The 15,459-nt window shown below is 44.7% G+C and overlaps 1 protein-coding gene across 1 annotated transcript in view; it reads right to left on the bottom strand.

Annotated features, from left to right (window-relative positions):
• Window positions 1-15,459, bottom strand: part of LOC122764749 (integrin alpha-5-like) — a 71,758-nt gene that overhangs the window by 17,471 nt on the left and 38,828 nt on the right. Inside the window, exons 19-21 of the mRNA XM_044018673.1 lie at window positions 5,795-5,862; window positions 642-792; window positions 434-526 (exon numbers count right to left, since the gene is read on the bottom strand). Of these exons, the coding sequence (XP_043874608.1) occupies window positions 434-526; window positions 642-792; window positions 5,795-5,862 (312 nt within the window). The remainder of the gene's footprint in view (window positions 1-433; window positions 527-641; window positions 793-5,794; window positions 5,863-15,459) is intronic.

Here is a 15,459-nt window from a genome sequence, read left to right as displayed (position 1 = left end):
GATAATAAAATATCTCAATGTGTTTTATTTCAAACAAGTTTCATTCATTGATGATTATAATAGATATTCCATCATGATGATGCATAAGTGTTTGTGATGATGTGGCACAGTCGACATGTCGATGTGTCCTTAAGCAACAACTAAACCTGACGGCGCTTTATAATCACAGACCATGTGTCTTTGATCACTGAATGTGAAAATGATCATTATGACAATAAAGAAAATGTTGCTTACTGTTACTATGACAACAGCTAACCTCGGCTGTGTGCTGTGTTTCAGGCCAGTTCTCATTACAACTTGATATTTAGACTGTATTACACTGATGAATACAGTAATACCATGTTATTATAAGTCACACAGCCTTACATGAAGCTCTAAACAGAGAATGACATTAGAAGTTATGTGGTTAGATGTCAGTACATGTGATTCTTACACTGCTGCCAGGCCTCATGGGGTTTCCCAAATCACATACAAGATAACGGGTCTGGTTTTCTGCTTCATAGCTGCACGTCAGCTGTGTCAAACTCTGAAAATACACAACACACAAATGTTAAATCATTATAGATATATATAAAAAAAAAACAGCTGTAAAAAATGGAAAGCCTGACTAGGAGTACAGGAATAACTGCCGTCCTCCTCACCGCGTTGTTGCGTGCTATCCCGCTGTAATCCACCTCAGGAGGGAGGAGCACATAGAGCTCAGCTTCGTATGCACCTCCTTCTCCTTCATTCCTTGCATTGAAGATCAGACTCAGGGAGTTGTCATCGCCCAGGTACACCTCTGCTCTGTCACTGCAGGAAAACACAACATACGTGTTTTACAATATGAACAGCAGTATTGGCATGAGTGTGTTTTTGCACGGTTTGCTTTACAAAACTGGGAATGTTCTGAAATGAATATAAACATTTTCATTTTCCTAAAGGCCATAAAAGGTCTCGGGAACGGCTGCTGTCAGGGAACCTTACGATACCTTTATGAGAAATGTGAATAAATGAAGGCAATGATCGGTTTTTGTTTTACTTTTTTTTTTTAAAGATTACAACAAAGCAGGTTTTAGTAATTTATTCGTCGCTCATTAATATTTATGTTCAAACTTATTATCGACGTATTAGTGATGTGACGTTCCGTATCCAGGCTTCAAAGCATGTGCAGAGTAGGGGAGGGGGCGTTTCCGCGATGCGCATATAGAGGCTTGCTTCATTTAGGGGAGGAGCCAAAAATTATGACGTCCGAAGCCTCGCTGCCCTGCTGTACCACGTGATTGCTTCGTGAAGTGGTTCAGATTTTGCCGCGAGGTTTTACAGCTGTATAGACCCCTCAGGCTCCATTCAAAATGTGGGTTTTTGAAGGAGAGTTGCGGTCAGTTGAGAGTTTGGATAGAGTTTGGATAGCGTTTATATAGTTTGGAGATAGTTTGGAGAGTTGCATGAGGTGTCACTCATGCTAACACCTATATTCCTAGAAGCTCAGGCCGAGGAGGAAGAGTAGCAGCCATTTTTAATACTAGATTATTAATCAATCCCAAGCCCAAACCAGGATATTCATCATTATTGTTAATCTATCTCGTCCTAGTTGGAAATCACAGAAACCAATGATGATAGTCACAGTTTATCGTCCACCTGCACCTTATTCAGAGTTCTCTGAGTTCTTATCTGAGTTAGTGCTTAAGACAGATAAAATCATAATTGCAGGGGATTTCAACATCCATGTAGATGTTGACCGTGATAGTCTTAGCTGTGCTGTGTAACTCGCTGTTGGAATCAATAGGTTTTATTCAACACGTTAATAAACCAACTCATTGCCTTAATCACACCCTGGACCTTGTTTTAACTTATGGTATTGATATTGATAATTTAAACATAGTTCCTCAAAACCCTCTTCTCCTTCATTTCCTTTTGGCTGCTCCCTTCAGGGGTCGCCACAGTGAATCAACCTCCTCCATCTCACCCTGTTCTCTGTATCCATCTCTCTCACACCAACTAACTTCATGTCCTCTTTCACTACATCCATAAACCTTCTCTTTGGTCTTCCTCTAGACCTCCTGCCTGGCAGTTCCAACCCCAGCATCCTTCTACCAATATTATCCCTCCTCTGTACATGACCAAACCATCTCATTCTGGCCTCTCTGACCTTATCTCCAAAACATCTAACATGTGCTGTTCCTCTGATTGACTCATTCCTGATCCTATCCATCTTCGTCACTCCCAAAGAGAACCTCAACATCTTCATCTCTGCTACCTCCAGCTCTGCTTCCTGTCATTTCCTCAGTGCCACTGTCTCTAGACCATACAGCATTGCTAGTCTCACCATTGTCTTGTATATCTTTCCTTTCATTCTGGCTGATATTCTTTTATCACACATTACCCCTGACACTTTTCTCCACCCATTCCAACCAGCTTGAACACGTTTCTTCACCTCTTTTCCACAATCTCCACTGCTCTGGACTGTTGACCCTAAATACTTCAAATCCTCCATCTTCTTTATCTCCACTCCCTGTAGCCTCATGGTTCCACTTGGGTTCCTCTCATTCACACACATATATATTCTGTCTTGCTGCGACTAACCTTCATTCCTCTCCTTTCTAGAGCATATCTCCACCTCTCGAGCTTTTCCTCCACCTGGTCTCTGCTCTCACCACAGATCACAATGTCATCTGCAAACATCATAGTCCATGGAGATTCCTGTCTAACCTCATCTGTCAGTCTGTCCATCACCACCGCAAACAAGAAGGGACTCAGAGACGAACCCTGATGTAGTCCCACCTCCACCTTGAACTTCTCTGTCACACCTACAGCACACCTCACCGCTGTCTCACAGTTGGCATACATGTCCTGCACCAGTCTAACATACTTCTCTGCCACTCCAGACTTCCTCATACAGTACCATAGTTCCTCTCTTGGTACCCTGTCATAGGCTTTTTCCAGATCTACAAAGGCACAATGCAGCTCCCTCTGACCTTCTCTGTATTTGTCTACCAGCATCAACTTTATTCCTCTACCCTATCACCCTTACAGATCACTAAGGTCACAAAATACAGGTTTACTTGTGGTTCCCAGAGTCTGTAAGAGCAGAATGGGAGGCGGAGCCTTCAGTTACCAGACTCCTCCCCTCCTGTGGAACCAGCTCCCAACGACAGTTCAGGAGGCGGAGCCTCTCTCTGTATTTAAAGTTAGACTTAAAACTTTCCTTTTTGATAAAGCTTATAGTTAGAGCTGGTTCAGGGAAACCTGGACCAGCTCTTAGTTATGCTGCTATAGACCTAGACTGCACTCTGTCACACTCAGGGTATGAATATGACTTTTTATATGTCATTAACCTTGTTCTTTTTCTCCCTGGTTTGTGTCTTCCATTCCTTTCTCCTCTCCTCGCTCTCTCGCTCTCTCTCTCTCTCTCTCTCTCTCTCTCTCTCTCTCCCTCGCTCTCTGTGTCCTCATCCTACAGGTTGCAGGATCCAGTTTCAAGGCTATTATAGTATTATTATTATCATACATATCATCACCATTAATATTATGCTATAATTAAAGATGATATCAGTATAATAGAGTTCTCAAGGGGCCGAAAATTACAACCTGACCCGATCCTGTCCGCAGGCCAAACCCGACCCAGCCGACACACAAGCATGAATTGTCTGCCTGAACCCGACCCGGCCCGAATTACATTTTCCCATCGGTTTGCAGTAGGAGACTGCTGCTGCTGCTGATGCAGCACCCGTCTCCTCCCTCGCGTCATCTGGGTCCTTCGGTACTGCTGCGTAGTTAACAGGCGGGACTTGACATACTGTTGTACATTTGGTTGTGTATCTGCTCCTGGTCTCTTTCTTCTCTCTATCTCATCTCCCTCTTGTCTTTTCACTCCCCCACCTCTCCTCTGTCCCCCATTTTTCCTTTCTCCCCAACCGGTTGAGGCTAGTCTGTCCAGATGAGGGACATGCACCCTTATTGTCTTACATGTTCGATGAGATCCTCCTAAATGTTTTCACAGATTCTTAATTGATTTATTTGAAGCATGAATATTAATCTATATGTATGTATATATATATATATATATATATATATATATATATATATATATATATATATATATATATATATATATATATATATATATATATATTTATATATATATATATTTATATATATATATATATATATATATATATATATATATGTATACATAATTGCAATGCCTTGACCTTAGTGCAGTAAGTACACACAGTCCCAGCCATAATAACAAAATTTGATTTAAAATAAACAATGCAACAGAATTGGCATCATCATCAAAGAAAGTAATGGTTTTTTTTTTTTAAATTGGCATCAGGACACGTATGAAAAGCCCTGCAAAGGAAATAAAATCAAATCAACCAACAAAAGCAGGTTCGTTTCAGCACTTGTGATGTGTAGTGAAAAACAGAGACGTTAAGTATTTGAATGCATCTCTGTTGTAGACAATTCCTCTGAGGCCATTTTCTCCTGCTGCATATCTGACCATGACTGACGTGCTAAATCACACAAATCTCATCACTGCTTTTTGTCTCAGGAAACTGACCCTGAAACTGACCTACACCCCCATTCTGCATATTCTGCAAACACACTTTTGGTGTAAGTGATAAATCCTCTCGACAATCAACCACCCCACACAGACACACCCACAATCTCCTGCTCTTCTTCAGCAGCTCTTGACCATGGCAGTAAATGAATGTTTTTATTGGGCAATGGGGAGAAAGGTGTCTGGTTCAGGGTCCACAATCAGGGCTCTTCTTTCATTGCCTACCCCTGGAACACCCCACACACACACACACACACACACACAGGATCATGGGATCTTGGACACACTGACCCCACACTAGGTAAAGGACTGCCACGTGACTTTAATTAGGCTGGAGAGAGTTTAGCGAATGCAGATGCTGAGAACCCTCTGAAGAGTTGACAACTGTTTCATTTGTTGGAAATATTGAGGGGTGAAATTGTAAAGTTCACCAGTGACAGACCTCAGTGCTGTGAATATTAAATATAGAGAGAAATGCAGCGTCTGTGTGTCAGCGAGCGGAAACTCTGTTTAGTTAAAGTGCTGAATCATTTTGTCTTGTTGTTTTCATGTGAAGTCTTTCCACTGAACATATTTGTGCAGCTAAGAGAAATCACATGTTCCAGTAATAAAACACAGAACACGCTGCCACACGGGGGAGCATCAGAGTGTGTATTTGCTTTGTGAATGGACTGATACACCATCTGCAACAGGGATACAAGATTAAGCATGTGTACCAAGACTGAGGGCTCTGTCTTCCACATCTGTAAACAGCATATTTACGTATGTAACTGAGGCGCAGTCATGTTCACCTATGATTCCTGAGCCTCTGCTCCTTGATTCTTTTCAACAAACTCACTAGCTCACTGTGCTGTGTGATTGATGTGATCTCCTCCTCCTTTCAGTGTCTTCATAAAACTTGTGCACGGGTGAACACACGGCCAATTATTTTCATTGTCTGGTGTCGAAAAACATTTACCTTGAAATATTTTTATGTTGTACCATGTTAGTGTTTGTGAAGATGGTGTAAGTGAAAGTTTAAGTTTTTCTAAATACAGAGTGTATAACACTTAGCAATCATGGATGATGCTAACTGCTAGCATATGTGAAAAGTGCTATGCAGACCATTTACCATTTATCTAATGTATTGACTTGATATGGTGTTACTGCGTGCTGTATGCTTAGCTCTACAGTATTTCACATGTAAAGTTCTGAAACACAAGTTGATGTATGAATACGACCTGTATTTGATAAAGTCAATGGTCTCACCTGATAACAGCCAGTTTGAGGTCAGGAACACAGATGTTGTCCTCTCCACAATCCAGTTGAATCTGGGCCTGAGAAAGAGAAAGGATAAACTTAAATGTAGAGTGTTTCGGGATGGGAAGAGAGAAGGATGAATACAGTGGGCAAAATAGTAGAGTTACCCTAAGAAAAGTCCAAAGATACATAGGGAACACAGCTTTAAAGAAAGACCGTGTTTACAGAAACCAGTACAATAGAATCATGATTTACTTAAAGGACAAAAGGGAATTTAGGCTATACAGTACATATGCTCCATGTGTGACCAGCCCTGAGAAAACCAGCAACAAGTTGAGTAAACAATGAAAAATCGTTGTTTTTTTTTTACTGAATATTAGGGATGCAATAACATTCAGTATTTCACCAAACCGTTCGATACGCCCTGTTCGGTTCAATACACAACGGCAAACAACGGTATTTTGGTACGTTTGGACCCATCTAAACTTTGTACAGCCATGCATGCTGTGTGATTAGGTCCAGACATGAGCAGAGACATGAGAACAGTGCTGCACTGTCAGGCTCGGTGCTCATGCTCTGCTAATGCCGCCTACGATGACAAATGGATGACTGCATGCGGGACTCAAACGCACGGATTACCCGCTGGTATCTATCCATGCAGCCTTTACCATCAGACATGTCCCTGGGTGGAGCCATGCCACTGACGGAGCGACCACACAGAGAAGCTCTCCGTGCTGATTGTTACACACACACACACTCACATACGAGGAAGTTGAAAGCCTTGTCATGTTCACATTTGATTGTATTTGTAGTTGTAGTGTTAAGTTGTTTCAGTAAGTGGGTTAAATTTGAAAGAAATAAGCTCAATCAGACACATGATTTTTAATGAAATCTTTTCCAGCTTTATGCTGTGTTTTCTGCTTCCACCGGTTCTCCTTTATAGCTCTGTGCTGTCATTGTTGCCACAGCCCATATACTCTCCAACATATGGGAAACATTAGATTCCAAAAGAATGCAATGGGGAGCAAAAGAACCAGCCTGGCAATGGTTAACAGCAGCTCAATGGAGAGTCCTCCTTCACTTTCCTGGTGTTACATTCACATACATCGGTCATTTCACACCAAAGGAACAGGGCTCTATAACTGGCTTACTCTGATCAAACTTATCCCAACTCATCTTCCCTTCCTTCAAACAACTTTTGATCTTTTTTCACTTAAATCTCCACATTTTTCCTCCTCTTTGATCCATATGGCCCCTGTCTCCATTCGGCTCTTAAAGGAATAGTCCATGCTGTTGTCCTTTTGGTCACCTTTCAGATATGGCGTGATGAAAATACAAACATCATCATTTAATGTGGTACACTGACTGTTCCATCGCCAAAACCATTTACATCAATAAGGAGAAGCTCAACAACACTGTAATACAATATAGTTTAACAAAACAAACCATATTCTTCAAAAAGAATCACTTGGGTCAGACACTGAAACTACAGTTAGTACTGATTCTTATAAAATCAGCTATCATACTAACTCACAACCCAAATCATGGGGCTCCTATGATGCTTTTGGTGCTGCATTTTCAATATTTCATGATTACGTTCACGAGCAGCAAAAAATAATGATTCAAATACAATTGTGAAATGCTACTGAATGTCCAAGTTTATTTTTAGCAGTAGAATCCACTTGTGAACCTTTGCATGGTTCTGCTTCTTGTTGTTTTTAGCCATAGTATGAAGCTCTTTGCGCAGCTCAGGTATGTTCCTACAGACAAAAACAAAACACTGCTGCACTGAGAGTCACAGAGAGACAGTCATGTGGAGCTGATAGCCTTATCAGCATTGTATGAACTCAATTGACAATGGCCTGAATGCAACAAGACATTCGCTCATATTTAAGTTACTCAGTACAGCTTTAAGAACAATAAAACGGTCAGTAATAGCAAAGTGTTTCAGGGATGCAAAGATTACCAAATTACCTGTCATGTATAAAACGAGAGTCTGTCTCTGATCATGTGAGGAGCTCATGACAGAGAGTTGTGATTCTAAAGCATGTTCGACAAGTAAACCCGGGAATTATAATCAAACAACAGGAAGTCAGTAATTAGGTAGATAGTTTACATAGTTGAGAGCTGCAGCGGAGTTAATGTCTTTGACACAGCTCATAGAAGCAAATATGTCAAAACCCTCAGTGGCTGACAGCCACGCATTCAATCAGAAAATCTCTTCTTCTCAGGGCCATCAAGGTGCAAATCATTGTCACCAGTGGAACTCAGTGGACATGTTTGGTAAATACTGCTGAATGTCTCTATGTGAAGAGTAGTGTGCCAAGCATGAACATGGTGTCTAAGGGATATTTCAGGTGACGCCAGGTCACAGACAATCATTATCACATTATAACATGGTTGCACACAGGGACACATGGAAATAAATAAAATCTCCACTTGCTTAAATCATGTGTTGTTTTATCTCACTGTTAGGTAGCCTTTTCATACAGGAAACTTAGGTTTGTGTCACTTTGTAACCCTGCTCCAAAGTCCATTCAGAAAATCAACAATTTTACATCGTGGCTCAAAGGAGGTGGTAGATCCACTGCTACCCTCCATCAGTAAAATCAAATGTGTAATTTTGTGACCGTACTGTTTGAAAACCTTTTTTCAGATTTAGGCAGAACTAGACCTAATGTGCACGTTTCTAAGGCTCTGGTCTCACTTTGGTGGAGGAGACCAGAGACAACTTACATAAACAAACCACAACCAGATGTCTGAGAGCTGCATGCCGCCCCACCCAAGCTACTTCCTCTGTGTTTTTGCATAGCTATGACTCGCCAACACTCCATTGACCTCCAAGCTCTTCATATAGGATACAACAAAAGAAAGAAAACCCACCAATACAGACCAGAGTGCTGTAATCAGTTCTAACTCTATCGGCCCTTACCCACAACCTCTAAACATATGGGGTTCAGCACTACAGAGGACCCTTACATTTGATGTCACCTTTCTGCCTGTGACCTTCGTCTGTGCATGTCAAATACATTTCCTGCATGCAAAATCTCACAGAGAACCAGTGTGTGCATAAGAACCACTTGTACATGATTTTAGACTGTTTGGTAAAGTTCAGTGAAACTATCCTGTCTCATACACTCTCTCTGTCCACTGGTAATCGTGGTTGCCAACTATTTAGTTCACCTCCTCACAGTTCTGAGTTTCATTGTTTTTTATGGTTATTTTTTATTTCTTTGTCTTTGTGTGTATTTATTTTGTGATTTGTATTACGTTGAGTAGTCTACACTAGGGAGGAACTGTTTTGCCCAGTTGACGATTGGACACAGGGTTAAACATTTCGCTAGAGCTGAGGAGACCATACCGCGGGTGCAGAGCCGAGGCTAAGCTAAAGGCTAAAAGGAACAATAGGAAGTGGAGACACAAGCCATAGAGGTGCTTATGAGGAACAAGTGATTGTACAGAGAGAGTAGTTTGGTTTGTCTCACGGAGTCCTGGCTGAACAACAACATACCGGATTCATGTGTGGATATACAGGGCTTTACAGCCGTGCGAGCAGACAGGGACCCGAAGATGAGCTGATGGGGGAAAGGTGGGGGAGTTATCCTACTTTTTAATCAGAAGTAGGTTAACCCCCGTAATGTGACTGTGAGGGTCTGCTGTTCGGAACAAGATCCAGCACCTCTTAATTTTGGCCTCCCTGTGTTCCGGTACTTATTTGGGCAGATCCGGTACCTCTCATACAAAAAAAAAAACAACATATATATATATATATATATGGAACTTGGAGTACCATACGTTATCTCAAGGAGGCCGGATGCCAGATAAAACTGGATATAACAAGTTCATTGAGGAGTTGAAGGTGCTTTAGAATAGAATAGAATAGAATAGAATAGAGAATAAAATATATACTTTATTAATCCCTTGCGGGAAATTCTTTCGTCACAGTGCTCCAGTGTACAAAGGTAACGAATATTATAGCAGCAGTTTTTTTTTTTTAAATTTACAAAGTTAAGAACTATAAGAATAAGTGAGAATAAACCTAAGAATAAAATTACAAAGTTAAAAGAATACGAATAAAATAAGAATAAATTTACAAACTTGCACCTTTTGTCACGTTGAGCTGCAGATGGTTCTGCTCACACCACGTGACAAAGTTGTCCACCACACCCCTGTACTCAGTCTCCTCACCCTTACTGATAAGTCCAACTACTGCAGAGTCGTCAGAAAACTTCTGAAGATGGTAGGTCTCTGTGCAGTAGCTGAAGTCCGTGGTGTACAGGGTGAAGAGGAAGGGAGAGAGGACAGTCCCCTGCGGTGCTCCAGTGTTGCTGATTAGTCTGTCTGACGCACAGTGCTGCAGGCGCACATACTGTGGTCTGCCAGTCAGGTAATCCACAATCCAGGACACAAGGGGGGGCTCCACCCGCATAGCTGTCAGTTTCTCACTCAGTAGAGCTGGCCTGATGGTGCTGAATGCACTGGAGAAGTCAAAAAACATGACTCTTACAGTGCTCGCCGGCTTGTCCAGGTGAGCGTAGACACGGTCTAGCAGGTAGATGATGGCATCCTCAACTCCTAGTCGGGGCTGGTAGGCGAACTGGAGGGGGTCTAGTAGTGGTCTCACCATGGGCCGGAGCTGATCCAGGATGAGTCCCTCCAGGGTCTTCATTATGTGTGATGTCAGTGCCACAGGTCTGTAGTCCTTGGATCCGCTGGGGCGTGGTATCTTGGGCACAGGAACGATGCATGATGTCTTCCACAGCACGGGGACCCTGTGAAGACTCAGACTCAGGCTGAAGATGTGTTGTAGCACTCCACATAGCTGGAGGGAACAGGCTTTCAGAACCCTGGGGCTCACACCATCAGGTCCTGCAGACTTGCCTGCATGGAGTCTCTTCAGCTGCCTCATGATTTGGTCAGCAGTGATGTGGAGTGAGGAGGTGACCTGTGGGGGAGGGGGAGGGGTGTTGTCTTGGAGAGTGTCGTCACTTTGGGAGCCAGGGGAGGAGGAGGTGTGCGGGGGGCCATCACTGGAGGAAGAGGGGCTGTAGGAGGGGGGAGGGAGAGAGTGGAGTGGTTGCTAACTGCAGGCATGCAGGAGAGGAGCCCATGGGAGGATGAGCCGGGGTCACAGAGTCAAATCTGTTAAAAAACAGATTCATCTCGTTTGCACAGTCCATGCTGCCCCCAACTCCCCTATTGCTGGTTGGTCTGAAGCCAGTGATGGTTCTCATTCCACTCCAGACCTCCCTCATGTTGTTCTGCTGGAGCTTCCACTCCAGCTTCCTCCTATACTTCTGTTTGGCCTCCTTGATCTTCACCTTCAGCTCCTTCTGGATTGTTCGCACCTCCTCCCTGCTGCCAGCTGTGAAAGCCCTCTTCTTGTCATTGAGGATGGTTTTGACTTCCTTTGTTACCCACGGCTTGTTATTTGGGTAACAAAGGACAGTCTCCGGTGGGACGATGGTGTCAACACAGAAGTTGATATAGTCCGTTACACACACTGTGAGCCCATCAATGTCCTCTCCATGCGGCTCACAGAGCGTCTGCCAGTCTGTCACTTCAAAGCATCCCCGCAGTGTCTCATAGGCCTCATCAGACCATCTCCTCACGATCTTTGTGGTTACAGGCTGGCTCTTCACCACAGGCACATAACAGGGTTTGAGGTGAATCAGGTTGTGATCTGACCTGCCAAGTGGGGGGAGAGGAGAGGAGCTGTATGCCTCCTTAGCATTAGCTTACAGCAAGTCAATGGTTCTCTCCTCTCTGGTGGGACAGCTCACATACTGTGTGAATGTGGGGAGTGTAGTGTCCATGGTGATGTGATTGAAGTCACCCGAGATAGCAATGAATGCACTTAGGTGCTGAGTCTGTAGCTGGGCTATGGCAGAGTGAATAGAGTCATTTGCCGACGTCGGGTTTGCAGAGGGGGGGACATAAACAGCCACCATGATTACCTGTGAAAACTCCCTGGGCAGATAATATGGTCGAAGTCCAACAGCACAAAGTTCCATGTTCGGGTCACAGATGATCTCCTTGATGGTGATGTGAGCGGGGTTGCAGTCTCTGTCAGCCCGTACGGTGTGGAAGCCCGCGATGGAGACATTGTCATCAGGAATATCCTGGTGCAACCATGTCTCTGTAAAACACATTATGCTGCATTCCCGATACTCCTTCTGACTCCGGGCTAGTGCTGTCAGCTCGTCCATCTTGTTGCCCAGGGACCTCACGTTCCCCATGATGAGAGAGGGGAGACACGTCTTAAATATCCGCTTTTCTAACCTCCGCTGTCTCAACCCGTCGTTTTTCTTCTGTTTCAATCCTCCTCTGCTTCCCCGATGCGTTTTTCTCCGTAGCTCTGCTGGAACCTCTGCCAGTCTGTCCGCTAGGCCAGCCGGCCTCAGGTCAATCAGCTGTTCTCTGGAGTAAACAATCCGATCGGCTTGGACTCGTTGTGCTGCGATGCCGGTTTGTAGCAGTATCACAGCGAGCAAAAAGGCAATCATATTGACAACCAGCATATTTAAATAAAGTGGTTTTAAATAAAATAAAATAGTTTAAAAGTACAGAAGTTTAACAAGAGAAAAAAACAAAAGAAATAAGAAAGAATAGGAAAGTTACACGGAGCGACTGCAACAGGCTGCACGCGTGTCGACGCATGCGCACTATTTACGCACAGTACTGGCCCGAGGATGCAGGTGCGCTTATGGAGAGACTGAGGTTGAGTCACTGTGTCAGTGCTTCAACATTGCCAACCCTACAGAAACCTGCCCGCAGTCATACGGGCTTTCTGTAGGCCCGTATGATACGGGCCTACAGAAAGTACAGAGACTCCGATGGAAAAGACACCCCCGATGAGCTGATGGAGTTACTTGTTGCTGTCAACAGCATTCTCATTGCAAGTGCTGAATGTGAGCACAGATTTTCTCAAATGAACTTGATTTGCACCCCCAACTGTGCCTCTTTGCTCAAATCCACCATATCAACGTTACTCTTCCTAAATCTTGTTGGACCCCCTCTGGCCAAATTCAATCCAGTCCCGTATTTGAGGTTGTGGGTGGCCAAAGGACACAGAACTGCCACAGACACACGCAGTAAAACCCGAAAAAAAGAGGAGGAGGAGAATCCGGACATGCTTGTGATGTGGGGTGTTTTAGGCCGCCGTGCCAATCTTTCAATATTAATAATGGAAGATATGTGTGATTTATTAAAAGCCCTTTTTTCTTTACACATTAGACCTGTTGAGAAATTAATTGCTGACTGTATACTGTAAGTCCCACCTGTGGTGATGTGGGCATTTGCCTGTGCTGTGCGGAGTATAGCCTAAAATAATTGTAAATTATCGTCACAACATTGATACCATGGATATTATTTGAAATCGAAGCTTGTAAGTCCCACAGTGTGGCAAGTGGGCATTTTCATGTTGTTTTCAGCACGTTTTCTGTATATGTTCCAGGACCTGTGCCCGTCTCGTCATCCCTGAGCAGTCATTTGTGTTCCGGCACCTTATGATTTACAAATTAAGCACTGCTTATAGGGGTGCACCTCTTCCACCACTGGGCATATCTTATCACAACCTGGTCTGTCTCCAGCCCACATACAGACCATGACCTCTGCGGATGACTTCTCCACCCCTGCCATGGCTGACAACAACATCTCTTCGGCTGCCATCTCTCTGCTGTCACCTCAACAACTCCCCCTTTCTCTAACAACTGAAGAGGTGGGTGCCGAGCTCAGGAGGCTTCACTCAAGGAAGCCAGCAGGACCAGATGGAGTGTGTCCAAGGCTTCTGAAGAGCAACTAGCAGTCCCTCTTCAGAGGCTCTTCAACATGAGCCTTCGGATGGAAAAAGTCCCAATACTGTGGAAGACTTCCTGTCTCATTCCGGTCCCCAAAGTAGGGCAACCTGTGGAGCTGAATGTTTTCAGAGTGGTGGCCCTGACATCCCATATTATGAAGACCTTGGAGCGGTTCCTAGTCCATCGCATGAGGCTGCAGGTTGCTGAGGATCTTTCTCACCAGTAGTGATCACACACAAGCCAGCCACAGAATCAGAAGGCATCACTTACCCACTTGCCCAATTCCTTTCCTCTTGGCCATGGGCATAACAATGACTACCTGCTTGTTGTCCCTTCATCATCTCCTTCAGGAAGGTGGAAGGGATGCAGCACCAGTCATTAGGGTGGAAAGCAGGGTTTGAACCACCCCAGCACCACCAGGCAAAAAGTGGCAGCACTCCTCATGCACCAAGTGGTAGTGGACTCCTGGATGAGAGATACATTGTTTTAGAGAGAGCAACTTCCAGTTTTTCCTGGGGCTTTGATGGCTCCTTCTGCAAGGCTGACATCACCAGCTCAAAATCCCATGGGGGTAAAACTGGCCTTTTGTGGTGGGGAGTAATCCTACAAGTGCATCTAAAGAACTGGGCAATGAGGTCACAACTCTCTCAGTTTCCTAGGCTCAACAGGGGCTGCCATTATTCCCCTCAAGGTTGATCCACCTGCCTCAAGTTGCACCATGATTGGAAAGCTCCCAAACAATAGAAACACACTACCCTTGTTGATGGAGCCCTAGCTAAGAGCCCTGCACCTGTCAACCACATCCACAATGGCTAACAACCCAGTCCTCTCAGGGGCCATGCCCAAACTCTGAGCCCCTGGAAAAAGGGGATGAAAATGAGTCCAGTGGGCCTGAGACAAGAGGTATCTCTGGACAGGGAGCTCCCAGGGAAGGAGGAGAGCAATTGCCGAAAACCAGATCATCTGGGGCCAATTTGGAGCCACCAGGATGACCACCAGCCACCAGGCTGACCTCCTCTGACTGAAGGAGTGGGCGTGAGAGGAGGTGTAGTAAGAAGGCTTACAGCAGGCTCTGTGGCCATGGCTGTGCAATTGCATCGATCCCCAGGAGACAACGACACAGCCTCCAGGGCACTATGGCGAGATGTGGTGTCTTGAGAAACAGCTAAGGGAGACTGGGTTCTGGTAGATATCAGGAGCAGGTAGAAGGCTTAGGGGGGGCTCCTGACCTGCCCACTCTTCTGGCTATGTCTAGTCGGTTCATCTCCAAATGGAAGCTCAGGTCACCTGGAGCCACAGAAGCTCGCTGGTTTGGCCCAGGCTGTGGGGTAGTTGAAACATGCTGTTCATGCTGAAGCATTCCTGACATCTCCAGACCACATCAGCAGGCATCCTGGGCCTGCATCTGGTCCAAACATGGCTGGTGCCACTACAAGCAGTTGTAGCCTGCTTGCTTTTTCATCAGCTTAGCTAAGAGCGAGGACACCTTCTCCATTTCAGCAGCAATTTCAGAGTCTCCCTCTCCCAATTGTCAATTGCCAATTGGCCAGCTGGTGCTGATATAAGGCTAGAACAGCCCCAGTCTTAACCAGCTTACCCTAAACTGCTACAGCTCCATGCTCTCTGGCGAGCATGGCATCCATCACTTTTGTATTTTTGCTACCACAAGTCCTCCAGAGGTTCACTTGGTGGGAGACACCAAGGCCCCTAAAGCATGATTCATAGGAGGTGGAGGTCCACAGTCAATCCTTTCCCGACCATGCACCCAAGTCTGTCGTCTACAAAGACCTGAGCAGCCAGAGTAATGAGTTGGCAATAGAGGGGAGGTGGTTGCTCCTTCTCCTGACCAGGTGGGAGGTTTTCATTCTCACAGTC

Source organism: Solea senegalensis, unplaced genomic scaffold, assembly GCF_019176455.1.
Source record: "Solea senegalensis isolate Sse05_10M unplaced genomic scaffold, IFAPA_SoseM_1 scf7180000017644, whole genome shotgun sequence".
Taxonomy (NCBI): Eukaryota; Metazoa; Chordata; class Actinopteri; order Pleuronectiformes; family Soleidae; genus Solea; species Solea senegalensis.
The sequence above is the reverse complement of the archived record's forward strand: the minus strand, read 5'-3'. Positions and strand labels throughout refer to the sequence as shown.